The sequence below is a fragment of the Ceratosolen solmsi genome, unplaced genomic scaffold, assembly GCF_000503995.2.
Source record: "Ceratosolen solmsi marchali unplaced genomic scaffold, CerSol_1.0 scaffold47, whole genome shotgun sequence".
Taxonomy (NCBI): Eukaryota; Metazoa; Arthropoda; class Insecta; order Hymenoptera; family Agaonidae; genus Ceratosolen; species Ceratosolen solmsi.
The window spans coordinates 16,849-33,343 of NW_011948419.1; the positions used below are offsets into that span (position 1 = coordinate 16,849).

The 16,495-nt window shown below is 30.1% G+C and overlaps 1 protein-coding gene across 2 annotated transcripts in view; it reads left to right on the forward strand.

The window, feature by feature from the left end:
* The window catches only part of Men (NADP-dependent malic enzyme), a 17,964-nt gene extending 2,578 nt beyond the window's left edge, over positions 1-15,386 (forward strand). Inside the window, exons 1-7 of one of the 2 annotated variants that reach the window (XM_011497351.1) lie at positions 5,427-5,583; positions 10,042-10,200; positions 11,898-12,260; positions 12,610-12,921; positions 13,219-13,590; positions 13,888-14,182; positions 14,860-15,386. In XM_011497351.1, coding sequence (XP_011495653.1) covers positions 5,500-5,583; positions 10,042-10,200; positions 11,898-12,260; positions 12,610-12,921; positions 13,219-13,590; positions 13,888-14,182; positions 14,860-14,975 — 1,701 coding nt within the window. In that variant the 5' untranslated portion in view covers positions 5,427-5,499 and the 3' untranslated portion in view covers positions 14,976-15,386. Of the gene's footprint in view, positions 1-5,426; positions 5,584-10,041; positions 10,201-11,897; positions 12,261-12,609; positions 12,922-13,218; positions 13,591-13,887; positions 14,183-14,859 lie in introns of those variants that run through there. The other variant, XM_011497350.1, reaches the window with a different exon arrangement.
* The last annotated feature ends 1,109 nt before the right edge of the window (positions 15,387-16,495 follow it).

Here is a 16,495-nt window from a genome sequence, read left to right on the forward strand (position 1 = left end):
ACACGACGACATTATATACAATAAGTATATCCGAGAAATTCGCGTAAAAGACACAAGCAATGACAATTTTATAACATTAAGTACAGAGGTTAATGATCGATCGTTAAATCTATTATTGATAGCTCGACTTTAAGCTTTTATAAGTTGTTGCATTTTTTGCTGACAACACCTCGATAACAGAGTACAAAATATTGTAAAAAATTAATAGAGAATTAATTACAATGTGAATAATTTTTTAAATTTATATACAACCTATCTCTCTCTCTCTCTCTCTCTCTCTCTCTCTCTCTCTCTCTCTGTCTCCCTCCCTTTGAGATAATCATATTCTTATCAAAAATAAATGCTCTCATTTACTAGATAAAATTGTTTCTAAATGAATTAAATATGGGCATTAAGATTATTATTTGCTACGCGTACGAATGACTCTGTAATAAAAATGAGAAATACAAAATGACGAAATCATTAAAAATATATATAATTTTAATTTCATAAAATGTATCGAACGATGTCAGTCTACATAGACAACTTTGGAATAAGTTGAAAATTTGAAGATTTTGTTTCTACTAAATCTTTAATGTCAGCTTTTAATATTATAAAGACATCTTTAACAAATTTAAATTTGCTTATATATATATATATATCTGTATGTAGATATATTTTTAAATTTAATTTAAAAAACAAGCTCCATAAATTGATATAAATATTCGACTTCACTATATTATTATTATAGAATATTATAGAAATGATTAAAATTGTATTGGTTTAGTTAGGTCTCATAAGATATTTAATACAAACTTTAGTTTCATTTACAAATATATACAAATATATAGATGACAAATATTTATATTATGAATATTTAATAATATTGTAATAAAAGAATTGTATTTAAAAATTTAATTACTTTATAATTTACATACAATGTGTATACATTATGTAATTATGTATATATATATGCTAACAATTTGTATATTTCAAATATGTATATGACTTAAAAAAAAGATAAATTACCTGGTCTACTGAAGAACATTATATTACAAATTCATTTAACATTTATTTATTAAGAAAATTCTATCAACTTAATTATATATATATATATATATATATATACATACATGGTATGATTAACTATATTACTCAGAATAATTTTCTATAACATGACATAATTAAAAAAAAGAAATACATAATTGTTTTTCACCTTTCATATCAACTCATAATATTTAAGAATTTTTTTATTTAAACTAAGCTATACTATATTATCAAGTTATTTTATTGAATTTTTCATTGTATTTTGATAAATGAAGTGAAGGAAATAAATCGGTTATAAACACCATATAATATAAAATAATTACTTTGTTCAATTTAAATGATTTCAATTTAAATTTAAAAATAAAATATAAGTATGAAAAATACTGACAAAGTAATAGTGTAATCTAACCCAAATGATAGCATAACTGTAATTGTAAAGATAAATGTGAATGTTTATTATCGAATATCAAATGAAATATAGTACAATTATAATTATAATTTTACTTTTAGTAATACTTCTTTTTTTTGTAAATAAATAAATTAGTTTTGCTCGCGTTAACTTGAATATTTATTACTAGTCATCGGTACTTTAAGTTTTCATATTATGTAAAGATTTTTAAAAATTTTAACTTTTGTAGACAGCTTTAATGTTTTCAAAATATCAAATGATTTAAAAATATTATATCATTTGGAAATATAATACTTTGTTAATACGCATTTGTTTAAATATATGATCCATTTTTTGGCATTTCAATTATTCGAAAATGAAAGTTCTTTTAATATGATAAAATACATATTTTATAGTCATCCAATATTTCATATTTTGATAAAGATTTCAGTATTTTTACGGCCTTTATTTTTCGTCATCGCATGAAATTTATATTCTACGTAATTTTCAATTAAAAGGGTTCATTTGATTGTTATACAATTATATAAACATTCAATAGTTTGTTTTGCATAATAGAACCAAACAACATTATTAAATCTCATTGATTTCCAATAAATATTTCAATTATACACGATTATTTATATATATCTCAAAGGATAGATAAATAAAAAAATCATTATCATCATCATCAAATTATGGAGATATAATAGCGAACAGGAATATAAAATGTTTAGTACAAAATTAAAAAGAAAATTAATAATGTAATAGGTTAAGAATATTATTAATGATTCACATTATTTTGCATTTAAATGCACTCATATTTATATTTCTATTCAGAATTTGAAATTTCAGAATGAATATTCATAGTAAAACGATTAAAAATGCCTGTTGTTGATTTTTTTTCTTTTTTTAATAATAATAATATTATTGACTAATGTCGTTTCAACATTCCTAAAATACAGTATAATCTAGAATTAGAAGGCTCGTATGGTATTAGCAATATTCAATATTGTCATAAAGAGTGTAAAAATTCGACAAGATTATTTATATTGAAAATTTAAATGTAGATTAAATGGCGTTGAGTGCATTCTTAATAAAAAAAAAAAAAGAAAAATTTAGGCTCATCGGTTTCAGCACGATTAATGCACAATTGTCATATATTGATTAAGTCCAACGAATTTAAACTCACAGGAGGTTTGCAAAATTGTTGATAATGCAGTTTGAAACTCGTTTCAAGTCGCTTAACAATTAATTTTAATAGCAATATTTATTGCCGTTTGATATTCCTCCTCTGCCTCGTATTCGATGTACTTCAGCCTTAGGTGATACTTCGTCTTCAAGGTCGTCCTGCATCTGTCAGGATTCGTTCGAGTGGAGTAGAAGGAGCAACGGCTTTGTCGTCTTGTAAGCACTTGGTCGAAGCGTAAGGATGACTTGCACTTTTTATACGCTCCATGCGCGCGATTTTCAAAGTGGCTTATGAACATTTCCCCTTCCTACCTTGTTGTTTTTCATTTACGTACACGCGAATACAGAAAGGAAAATATGCTTGGGAAAAAGCAGCAAGAATGGTTTGCATATACGTTTTATCCTTCTTTCTTTTCAACGTTTACGAAAAGACTCGGAAAAGAAAATATTGACGAACGTCTTCTTGTCAAAAAATAAGGCCTCGATCGTTTTATTTACTTAATTAATTTTACTTAGTGATAGATTATTGCAATGTAATTAATAAGAGTAAGTTTTTTTTTTTTTTTTTTTTTAATCTTCTAATCTATATTAAATATTTATAAATAAATTTTTTTTCTCCTATTGTTGAATTTTTAAATAATTCTTCACGGTATTAGACCATTGTTATGGATTAAAGGCAAAATTTGTTTCAATCATCTAATGAAACCAATTGTGTCATGACATTATAACGACAACGTAATTTTATTTTAATTTTTTGTTATTCTGCACAAAACATTAATTTTTATTTGCAAGAAATGTAGATACTTTGCAAAAATTCATTCGGGTTGGTAAATTATCTGAGCAATTAAATCATTAATAAAAATACCATACATTCTTTAAAATTCTTTAAGAAAAAATCTAAATTTAATGAAAATAAATTTAATGTAGATGGAACTTGTTGAATATAACATAAGCTATTATAACATAATCTTATTCAAGGTATATAAATATATTTTGTTAAATTTAATTTGTGGCAAACAGTTTTTTCATAAAAGTAACATTTGCATAAAGTATAAATAATATAATTGAGAATTGTGGGAATGGAATGTAATAGTAAAGGCGATGAATTCGTTAGTGCACACTAGAAAGTTATTTAAGACTTGTTGCTTTTCGATTAAGTAAATCGAAAAATAAATAAGTGTATTCGGCAATAAATTATTGCTTAATTTGTTCATTCAAAAAATTCGATTTACCTGAACAAATAAGCAACTGAAAGGAAATTTCGATGGGAAATATTAATTATGAATGTGATTAAAAGCGATAATGAAGAAGAATCGATGATTTCTCATTGATATTATATATTAATAATTTATATCGCTTACATGATATTTAATTTCAGTGTTTCTACAAGTAAGAAAATATCAGGCCAAGTGAACAGGAGGTAGATCTTTCACAATAAAAATATATTTAGAATAATTGAAATTATAAAAAACAATATTTAAATTATTCGCTTTTTTTTTTTACAGCGCATAAATTATCTTTTAATTACGTCTTTTACAATTGTATAATGATTTTAATCATCTTCTTTATTATACAACTTATACCTTTACACAATGAAATATGAAATATTTATATAATTAATGTTATTCCGTACATTGTTACAATTTAAAGACTTCTATGCTTAATTTGATGAACGTTTGTATTAATATTTGTAAATAATATGTTTTATATGAAGCATATAAATTGAATATATTATGATACATATATTATTTTAAGACTTATAAAATTCTTAGTAAAAATTACATTACGTTTGTGCAGTGATTACACATTCTTACTTATAAATTAATTAAATGATTATTATTTAAAATAAATGACTTCTATTTGGCATGATATTGTTGGGTTACGTTTTGATATTTAAAAGTTGAGATTATCGGTGGTTCAAAACCACTGTATGAGATATTATTCCGCAGATAGCGTTTGAATAGAAATACGCACGCACATAAACCTTGTATATTATGTATAAGTAAGGATATTAATTATTGTTCATTTAAAAAATAAGCAAATATTTTTTTTTTTTTTTTACGAAACAAACTACATTGCTCATTCAGTCATTCTTTCGAGAATGTTAAAGCGGAGCGATTGCGCATCGTAATTTTGAAAGTTATCCGTTAACATTCGCGAGCATTGTCGGTATAGCAATAGTGAAATCGATCGAGCAAATATTTGTGAAAATAGTTGAAAGAAACGCCATGTCACACTTCTATTTTATTGCCGGGGATAGCTGACACTGTGCTTTTTTACCAAAGCATTTGCATTTTTTATTTATATGTGCCATCGTTAGTTTAAGCCGGCAGAGCGATCGAGAATAATCGAATCTCGCCTTCCTTAAGGCAAACCGATGTTAGTTGAACATTTCCTTTTAAAAATCGATCTACATCGGCCATTCGTCGTTCTTCATCGCTCGTCTATTCCTATATTTTCCTTTAAAGGTGCCCCTTGTAGTGGAAGTAGAGGAAGCAGCGCGAAAGACGCTTAGTAATTGCCGGGATCCTCGCAACGTCTAAGCCAAAGTGCATCGGCCTGGCTTTCCTCGAGGAAGTGGACTATCGATTCACAGTGGTGGTTTATATGGAGGTAGAGCCGAGGGCAGGTGGCGCGAGGTCTTTTACCCCAAGGCTCGTGCGGACCTCGTAACAGAACGGATCGAGCGTCGCGACGGCTACGACATCGACGGCGCTCTCGCCTCCTCCCTCGCCCCTCCCTTCATTTCACAAAGCCTCGCCTTACGTTGTCCACCTTCGCCACCTGTCTTCTTTCGCGACGTGACCCGACGACGACCGTTCGGTCTGCTTTTTTTCCCGGTCGCGACTAGCCTGTGATGCTTCCAAGGCTGAATTCCCAAGCAATCAGAGCTGACAATGGAAAACGACTGGTGGGTATTGATCCCGCACGAGAACCGCTCGCTACGCATACCGGAGCCCCTCCTGTCCATCGATGGAAGGGTAATTTTTCTGATATACATTATCTTGCGAGCTCGATGCTTCCCCTCGCCTCACCCGTCGCTCAAGACTGCGAGGCTTAATTTTCTTATTATATTCGTGTTGTTTATCCGCGTGCGGTGATTTGTTGTGCTGCGGGAGTGTTCGCTAAGGCAAAGCCATTCCATCCTTTCACCGAAGATTATGTACGTTTTGATTTGTTTTAAAGCCCTGGATTTTAACGGGCGGATGCTAAACTAATTGTCCGAATGTAGTTTATTATGAAATTCTAATCGACGATATTTTCTCGCCGTTTTGGTCTCTAATAAGTGTGGAAAGAAAAATAGACGATAAATGTTAACTTGAATGAATTTAAAAATCGAAGATAAGACGAAATTAATCTCTCATAAAATATGATTGTCGTATTATTAATTTACAATTAATTGAAATTATTATCCCTTATCCATTTTAAGTTGTATTATTTAAATTTTGCGAATTGTACATTGTATTTATTTTATCGTGATATTTTTACGATATTTAATGTGCAAATTTTTCATGACATTAAACCTATGTATTATATCACATCTTAATTTGTAAAATTAAGAGAGCGGTCTTTCTTAACAACTATTATTATCTTCGATAGTTCGATATATTTCTCAAAATGTTGCTTTATAAGATATACTCGCATTTTATAATGTACTGTAAAATTGAAATACGTCAAGAAGTTTGTAAATGTGATCGGATTAAATGATTTCGTCATCTAATCCAATAGCATTAGGCTGCCGTAAAATTGATATTTTAATAATTTTGTGATTTTTATCAAGTCAATTTTATTGTTCTGAATCAGAAACTAATCGTGAGATTCAATAAAAATACTCTAATAAAAAGCCTTACTATATCGTGAAAATACTTGTTTTGAAGTATCATTCGTAATTGGTTTTTGACTTTCTATATATTTACTTATTTCATTATGGAAATGGCTAAGGAAAGTAATGCAATAAAATCGTATAATTTGTATTTAAAGGGAAATAGAATAGTATTTTGATGTAACGTAGAGAAGTAATCGAAAGGTTACATTACAGATCAATAATTATGGTAAAGAGCTGTATTTTTATTTCCTTATACCGTCACATACTTCACGAACATGAGCTACGAATATGCTCGTATACAATAGGATTTATAATTCGTGGAACTTATCAGATTTCAGAAAATCAAGAATAATTTAAGAAACAATTAATATTTAATTTATGAAGATGCGGGTACAACATTTTTATTGAAATAATATTTGTCTAATATGTGTTGAAACTCATCGGCAATTCATTTTATTTTGAAAAATTATTAACTATAAAAGGTATTATTTATATAGTAATTAGATATATTGTTAATTTTTTTTTCTTGAATATCACATGAATGACAATATTGTATATATGACAAAGATGTAAGAGCGAATACAAAGTTTATTATTCATGATGTTGGTGGGCTATGCGACTATTGATTTTTTTTTAACACTCTGTATTTAAATATGAATAATATTACATATTCGTAAAAAGAAAGAAATTCTCTAAAGCCTAATATTCTCTAGTACAGAAAATTTAAATTAAACAATCATACAAGTAAAAATAAAAATTTCACATACGAAAAACTTTGCAAATTGTGAATATTAAATTCAATGAATAAATTAACGTCAGAAGTTATCGTAAAATGAGAAATTTATTTGTACAAAATTTTCTTTCTTGTTCTTTTATCGGTTAATATATAAGAATTACTATTTTAAAATTTTAAAATATATGATAGGATGGAATGTCAATGTTTTATAAAAATGTATAATCTTCGAAATATGAGAGAATATAAATTCCGATAAAAACTTATTATGTAAATATAAAATGTTTTGATACCCGGTACATTAAACGATTATATAAAATACATTATAATAAAACTGGGTATTATAGATAATTAATAGAGTATAATATGCTTTATCACAAAACCTTTACATCATATATTTACATTAATTTGGTAATATCGTACGAAAATGATATGTAGTAAAACATAACAGTAATATTACTTAAAATTTTCACAAAAAAAAAAACAACATTTTATTCGATTGTATTTGAAGTACTTAGAAAATTCGAAAATTTATGTTCTATTTGAAATTTACTCATAACAAGTAATTTGTTATATATTTTAATATCTACGCATTATATATATATGATAGTATATAAATGAGAAAATTTATAAGACTAATAAAGTAATAATATAATCTCTTAAAAATAAAAAATTTTCACGAACAAGTTAGATTACAAATCTGTTTGAGTTTCATGCTAATCTACCTTTGTATATATATATATATATATATATATATATATATATATATAATTCAAGCAAAAAAAAAAAATAATGAAAAAAATTGTATAGCATGAGAAGCAGAAATGGTAATGGGATAAGATCTGACGTCATTGAGTCTTGCTTTAAAAGAAATGAAATCTGATACGTGTATTTGTAATTGTCATCGAGAATATAATTTTTAAATATTCGTATAGTCGAGATTGTAATTATTCATTCTGCAAAATTATGGTTTAATTGAAGACTTTTTTGTATTACCGAACATAAGAAAATATTATGTAAATGCTTTTTATTATTTCAAATACAAATTCAAATGTATTTAAATTAATTTGCATACTATTTTTGATTTTATTTTATATCCGTTTGTTTGTAATTAGAGCAATTGAAATATTTACATAATTTGACATTAAATGAACGTATATATTATATTAATTCTCCATATATATTGGAATTTTTTAAGCAAAAATAGAAAGCTAATAGAAACAATAAGATAATTAATTGTCATTTGATTACTACTGAAACGAAATATCTCGCTGATAAAGAGTTTCGATTGAATTTTGATCTAAAAATACTCAAGTACTTAAATAATTTACCATTTTACGTAACGAAATAACTATCGACACGATCGTTAGTTTTTATTCCGATCGTAAAAAGTATTTATTTCATTAAGTAGTGAACATCGTAAATAGTAATCATCGTGTGTCATTACCTACTTGTTTAATGATTATCTGTATATGTTTCATTGATAATGTCGAAGAATTATTACATCTTGAAATTGGATGATAATTTTTGTATTATTAATGTTATTCGGTATCTTGGGGATAAATTTGAAATGAAAATTATTTTTGTTCATATTTATATATAAAATTCCAACAAAATCTACACTATCTACAGATTTATTTCTACGAATTACAATGCATTATCTGAATAGTAAAGTAGAAAGAAAATAATTTATGTGCCATTATAATTAGTATTCTATTTATGGCGCACTTCCAACGACCATTTCAAGAGATAAAGAGATAAAAATATAAGGCAAAATTATAATAGTGATGTTATGTTCCCTCATTAAGGATAGTAATGTGTCTATGTCAGCTGATGGCACGATGAGCCTGATAACTTTAACTCATATGGGCAGGTGAAAAGGAGAGGAGGATGGGGGGGGGGGGGTGTTATATATATATACATCAGTGGATGAGTGTTCTTGAAAGCTTACGCACTCTAATGAGACACTGTCAGTAGACACGTGTACATATTTATTAAGTAATGCAAGGACATGCACCAGTTTTCTCTAGGTCATGGCTTTCTTCACCACTTGATCGTTACTACTCCATACTTCGTTTCTTTTATTACATTCAGCTTAATGTATGGCTTCTATAATACTCGTAAACTTTTATTTAAACAGTTTTGTTTTATAAGAATCTTGATCTAGATTGTTAATAGTTTTAAATGTAGGCATTTGAAATTTATAAAAATGCTATATACCTATTTTCATCAATTTGCATAGAAAGTTTCTTTTCATGTCGACGTTAAATACGCTTCTATTTAATTATTCTCAGAATATGTGCAATGTAGGTAATAATTTTAATTTATTGGCATTCATTCGCATTTTTAGATGCATCGCATATAATGAACATTAAATATTAAATGTTCTATTTGAAATTATAAAATATATTCGAAGAACTATGGCAATAAATTATTAATATTTTTTATTTTTTTTATAAAATTAATCGAATAGATTATTAATAGATTACAATTGTCAATAATGTTTACATAACTACGATATATTCTCCCCTATTAAGCCAATATCTTTTAAACGTAAACGATGGATTTGGTTAATTTATTATTACATACATTTGATATAGATTGTGTCTCAAAATTAAAAAATTAAAATATATTATCTTGAGATTTCGTTGAAATAAATATAGATATGGTAATTCGGTCTATTACAGGAAACAAAGTCCTTTTGTATTGGATTCGCATGCGACTAGTATAAATGCAATACTCTATTAACGCAATCGAACGAATAAATTAAATTTCCTTTCAAGCATTATAACAGCATATAAATTCTTTGTTCTACTGCCTACGAACACATTGGCAAATTGAAAAATCACATTCGTCTACTATTATGCATTTGATTATCAGGGCCTGGCCTTCACAATCGAAGAGCGAATGTCCCTGGGCATACATGGACTACTGCCAGCGGTCGTCAGGACTCAGGAAGAGCAGCTGAAACTATGCAAGCTCAACCTCGAGCGATACCCCGACGATCTCTCCAAGTACATTTACCTCATCGGCCTACTGGTTTGTTTATGTCTTGTTGATAAATTTCCGCTTTATTCGTAACTCGCGAGAATTTTGAGATCAAATCGAGGACATTAGCCTGCACTTGAAATACACTACCTTTAAAAATCTCTGTCCATTTTAAAAAGACATTTACGCGATTCACTAAGAGGCTGAAAGCTGTATTTTCACGTGCTTTAAAGCTTGACGCAACACGAACGTATGAATTACAAATCAATGTAACCTGATGTCGGCAATCGATTATGTTATGAATATTTTACACGAAGTTCTTTAATCTGTAAAAGTGAAATAAATTTGTAAGTAGCTTGACTTTTATATATCGTATAAAATATATATAATATCATGTAAATATTCTTAGAAAAGGATAGTTGAATGTACGACCAAAGAATGACATTTAAAGAACTAATACAAACAACAACATAATTGTAATACTCGAATGCATTTTTACTATCAATGAAGATGAATAATTCGTTGATTTGTCCTATATCAATGATAATGCACATTTTTATTCAATATTATCTTCATTCTTTTAATTTTTCGAATTTAGAAAGCAATCCAGGTTAACTGCTATACCATTTGAAAACATTAAGGATGAAAAAACATTCTGGTTGACTCGAGTATTATTATTATTCTTGCATGATTGTTGATTTAAAATTACAATAATTGCTTTATCGTCAATATATATATATATATATATATATATATATATATATATATAACCTAATATTAAATTTACATAAATAAAATTATTAATTGGTATTTTAAATATTTGTCAATTCGATTTAAATAATAATATTATATGAGCATAGTCGAGTCATTATGACTGTATTAATTGCAGTGTATATATAAAATAAGAGATGTACAACAAATTTTTAATGAAATTTACTAAAAATTCTGACAAATAAGATAAGATTTAACAGTTTTTATATTTTTGAATTAAATATTAAATTAAATAAGAATAATGTCATTTATAATATTTTCATATAATTTACAATTCATGCATACGCATAATTTATAATGGCAATCAATCAATAATAACCTATGATTTTGCATATTCCTAGCTAAATAGTATCCTCATTTATAATCAAAACTTCCTTCTAAACACAATTTATTAATCATTATAATATCAATTTTAATTGTTAATTAATTATAGCATGTGCATTGCAGCTCGGGTTGTCGTTCAAAACGATTATTGCCAATATAATGACATGCATGATTTCATTAACGGCTTGTGAGATTTAAGAAGAAACTAACGTGACTTTTGGGAGAAATATTAATTTTATAAAGTTCCAAATTTACGCGCTTTTATTACTTTAATAATAACTGCAGATTTGTCAGACCACTAACTTTACAAAAGTATTTCACGTCTATTAAAAATAAAGTCATATAAAAGTATTTAGCACATCCAATGAGGAACGGTAGATTATATAAATCAATACTGAATTACAATACTCTCGTCTTACGTTAGCAATAGTATCGGATTTGCATTTGCAATAATGCAATTTATTCACAATTTATTCTGCTCTTTGCAATTACACCCCAACTACAAATCAGAATAAGCTATATAATGTCCAGTTAAGAAAAAAGTCTTGAAACGATCGATTGGCAATTCGTATTGAGTCGAGCGAGCTTTTTCATATTGAAAAATAATGGGAAATAAATGGGATGGGACGATTGAACGAATAAGCCATCCACAGGACAGGAACGAGAAGCTATTCTATCGTCTGCTTGAAGACGACTTGGAGAAGATGATGCCGCTCGTTTACACGCCAACGGTGGGCCTCGCTTGCCAAAAGTTCGGGATGATTTACCGCAGGCCCCGCGGCCTCTTTATCAGTTTCCACGACAAGGGCCACGTTTACGACGTTATTAGGAACTGGCCAGAGCACAACGTGCGGGCGATCGTCGTCACCGACGGGGAGCGCATCCTCGGCCTTGGTGATCTCGGGGTCCAGGGCATGGGCATACCCATCGGCAAGCTCTCGCTCTACACCGGCTTGGCCGGCATCAAGCCCCAGCAGTGTCTGCCCATCACCCTCGACGTCGGAACCGATAATCAAGTACGAATCATTATCGTCTCACCACTTTCACTCTCCTCGTTCACGATGCAGTTTTTCCGATCCTCCCATCGAGTCTCCGACACTTAAATTATTTAAAACTCGCGTCCTTTTAATCTTTTATCCATTGCCAGCAAGAACCTCTACTGGAATGGATTTTCTTTCGTTTAAGATTGCGCTCTTTACGCCGTCTTCACCGAGCCACGCTCATTCTATTTTAATAAGCGAATATCTCTCGCGTTGTCGCGCGACATTTTAACCTTTAAACATTTTTTTTGTTTGTTTTTGTTTTTCGCCCTTCCTTGATGACCCTTCTTTCCACGCACTCGAAACTCATTCGCGCACCGCGCAGATGTTGCAGAGAGATCCGATGTACATGGGCCACCGTCATGCTCGCATAACCGGCAAGGACTATGATGAATTCTTGGACGAGTTCATGGAGGCTGTCGTCCAGCGTTTCGGTCAGAGTACTCTCATACAATTCGAAGACTTCGGCAACAAGAATGCCTTCAGGTTTCTCACCAGGTACCGCGAGCGTTATTGCATGTTCAACGACGACATCCAGGGTACGGCTGCGGTCGTCGTCGCCGGGCTTCTCGCCTCCCTACGACTCACCAACACCAAGCTCCACGAGAATACGATCGTATTTCAGGGAGCCGGAGAGGTGAGTGACAAGGCCGCGACTAAGATGTCATCGTCAAATATTTCTCACTAAGAATTTTTCACATTTACGTCGACATCTTGTGCATTTCAAATGAAAAAATTAGCCGCTCTTTTTAAGCAGATATTTTTTATTCGCTTGAGAGCTCGGCTGACGACCGACTCTATCTGTCGCGTACACGATGACTCGCAAATTCAACACTAACATTATTAAAGGCACATCGCGTGCCGATCGCGAATTTATCGTTTAATGTCACGATAATCTCCGTGCTCCGCTAAATCCTCCCGTTGAATTTTTAAGGCGTCGTTGGGCATCGCCTCGCTCTGTGTCTTAGCGATGTTAAAAGAGGGTGTGAGCGAGAAGGAGGCGAAGAACCGCATCTGGATGGTGGACTCGTTGGGCCTGATCGTGCAGGACCGACCGAAGGGTGGCGTGACTACGCACAAGAGCCAATTCGCCCGTCAGAACCACAAGCCGGTAGACACCCTCGCGGAGGTGGTTCGCCAGGTGAAACCTACGGTCCTTATTGGGGCGTCGGCTATCGGCGGCGCCTTCACCCAGGATATACTTGTCGAAATGGGCGAGAACAATAAACGTCCCGTCATCTTTGCTCTCAGCAATCCGACCATCAAGGCCGAGTGCACCGCCGAGGAGGCCTACTCAGCTACTCAGGTAACTCTTCGGTGACATGTTTTGGCAGGAGTTTGGCGTCACGGGGGAAGGAGCACACGATCGTCCCGTCCATCCCATATTTTCTCTCTTTCTCCTTTAATGTATTTACCTCAATACTTATTAAAAGTAAAGACAGAGAGAAAAGAGGGAGACGGGATTTTCAAAACAATTATTATTGGCTGATTATTTTTAAATTAAGTCTTTATATTTGTTCGATTGCACAAACGGGGCATGAAAATTTCAGTTCAGATAATAACGACTTTATCTATATATTTGGATTTGTCCGTTGCAATACAGGGCCGCGCGATTTTCGCAAGCGGCTCGCCTTTCAAGCCGGTGACATATGACGGCAAGACTCTCTACCCGGGCCAAGGCAACAACAGCTACATCTTCCCGGGTACGGCCCTCGGGATAATCTGCTGTGGCATAATGAATATACCCGATGAGATTTTCCTCCTGGCGGCGACCACCCTCGCCGATATCGTCACCGCCGACGATCTTCGCAACGGCTCTGTTTACCCACCTATCAAGAATATCAAGAATTGCTCGCTCCAAATAGCCATCAAACTCATGGACTACGCTTACACTAATTGTGAGCATACTATTTGTATATTTCTCCAGGATAATGAAATTGAGACGATCGTTCGTTAGACCGTTGTACTATACGTTCGGATCGCTTGAAATTCAATCCAACGCTCACACGATGTTTTTATGATCACGGGCGAGTGAAAATTACGGACAAATATTTAATAAATGAAAACGCCGGCACCGTTGCCCAACACCGAATTCTCGAATCGCGTTGTTTCCGCTTATTTTGATTTTTACTCAACCCATTGAAATATCTATTTAAAGAAAAACTCCTCGCTTCCAATTCCCGAAATTTAAAATGACTTTATAAAGTTTTTTTTTAATTATTATTTTTTGATATTTCTTTTATCGTTAATCAGTTGTGCGCTGGGCAATGGATTATCAATTAATTTTTTAAGATGATTATAAAATACAATTTTTGATTTTTCTAATGTTTTGCTTTCTTTATACTACATATATATTACAAAATTTTATTCGTTATATTTATATAATTTAACAATCAAGTCTGATTTGAAATTGAAGAAGAATAAGAATAAATGCATATTCAATCGTACACAAATAATGCAAACAAAAATTAACAATACGTTTGAATTAAAATTATCGTTATGTTCGTTATAATGTATAGTAAATTAAAACGAAAGCTTTAGAGAAGTTCTATAAGATTTTTTTTTTACATTTCAGCACTTGCAACAGTACATCCAAAACCAAACAATTACGAAGAATTTATCAAAGCACAACTATATGATACGAATTATTCATCGTCTTTACCCGAAGTTTATCATTTCCCTGATATATAAAGACCTGGTCGATGTAACTCTGCTTAAGCCATCGATTCCATATTTTATTATTTCTCATCGTTATTTATATTCTTTCAATATATAAAATAAAAATCTGAACCAGTTATATGTGTTGTCAGACACTACAATTTTACAATTTCCAAGTCTATGGGTATAAAGTATTTTTATTACTTTTATACTCGTAACCATCAAATAATTGTACGAATAAGATTTTACGATTTTTATCGTAATTTTTACACGAAATTCTATATGGGGCCATTAAATGTAAATGTTAATTTTATACTGCGGAGAAAAATTAATTTCGTAGCTCAAGTTCAGCATTAAATATCGTAACTTTTGGCTGTTATTTACTATATGTAAAGCAATTTATTTAAAAATTATATTAAAAACTACAAATTTACTATTGATAAAATTAATCTATCGTATTCTATATATACACAAACACACACGCGTGTGTATAGAAACAAACACACGCACTTTCTCGCTCACACATAAGCGCGCAATATATATATATATATATATATATATATATAAGCATGTTAAAAATAAACTTTCAATGTTTTATCAGCGAAAATTGTTGATTATATTGTTTTATTTTTAATAGAAAATAAAAATTTATTTATCTACACTTTCAAAATGATTATGTTTGGAAATATGGAACATGGATGTCTAATTAATTATTCATGAAATGAAACATATATAGTCTGTAAAAGTACATTTTAAAATTGTTGAAAGTATTGTTTCAAATAAACATGTATTGTTTATTTCAAATGTTTATTATTCTTTATATAATCTCCTATTTATTTATGGTAAGTAAAACCTAAATCTCACTAATAAAAATAAATCAGAATGTTCTAAGTTTTCAAATAAAAATTGAGTTTTACAAAACACGAATGAAAATCGCATGTATGCATAATAAAACCAAGACATTAGAGGTTTATTGAATATTTACAAATATAAACTATTAAACTTAGCTTTTATTTCACAAATTATATTATATTTTGCTTTGAAAAATATAATAATGTATTTCAAAAAATAATCGTTCATAAAACTCAAATAACATAAAAGTATATAATACTATATACTCCTATTCTTAAGATACAAGCCGATGCAGATGATTAAACATCAACGTTAAAACTATTTTAATATATAGCTTTTAAAATGAAATTATCAGTTTTTACACATACAATTTTAAAATGAAATTAAACTTAAGAAAAACTTTGAAAGGTTTAGATAAGTGATATTCGCTTACTTAATATATATTTAGCAGTATGAAGGTGTACGGAAAAAAGCGATGAATTAGAATTTAAACAGTTTTTTTTTTTACTTATTTACACTTCGAACTTCTTTTCCATAGATCATCAAATTCTTCATTTGGCCAAAGGAAGCGAGAAGAAAGTAGGAAAAATCCTTTGTAAAAATTTCACTCGTCCTTTTCGTTATGAATTAAACACTAGTTTACCCTACTCTAAAAAATTATCTGTTAACTTAGCTTAGCTGAAACATAAACAGACTTATTC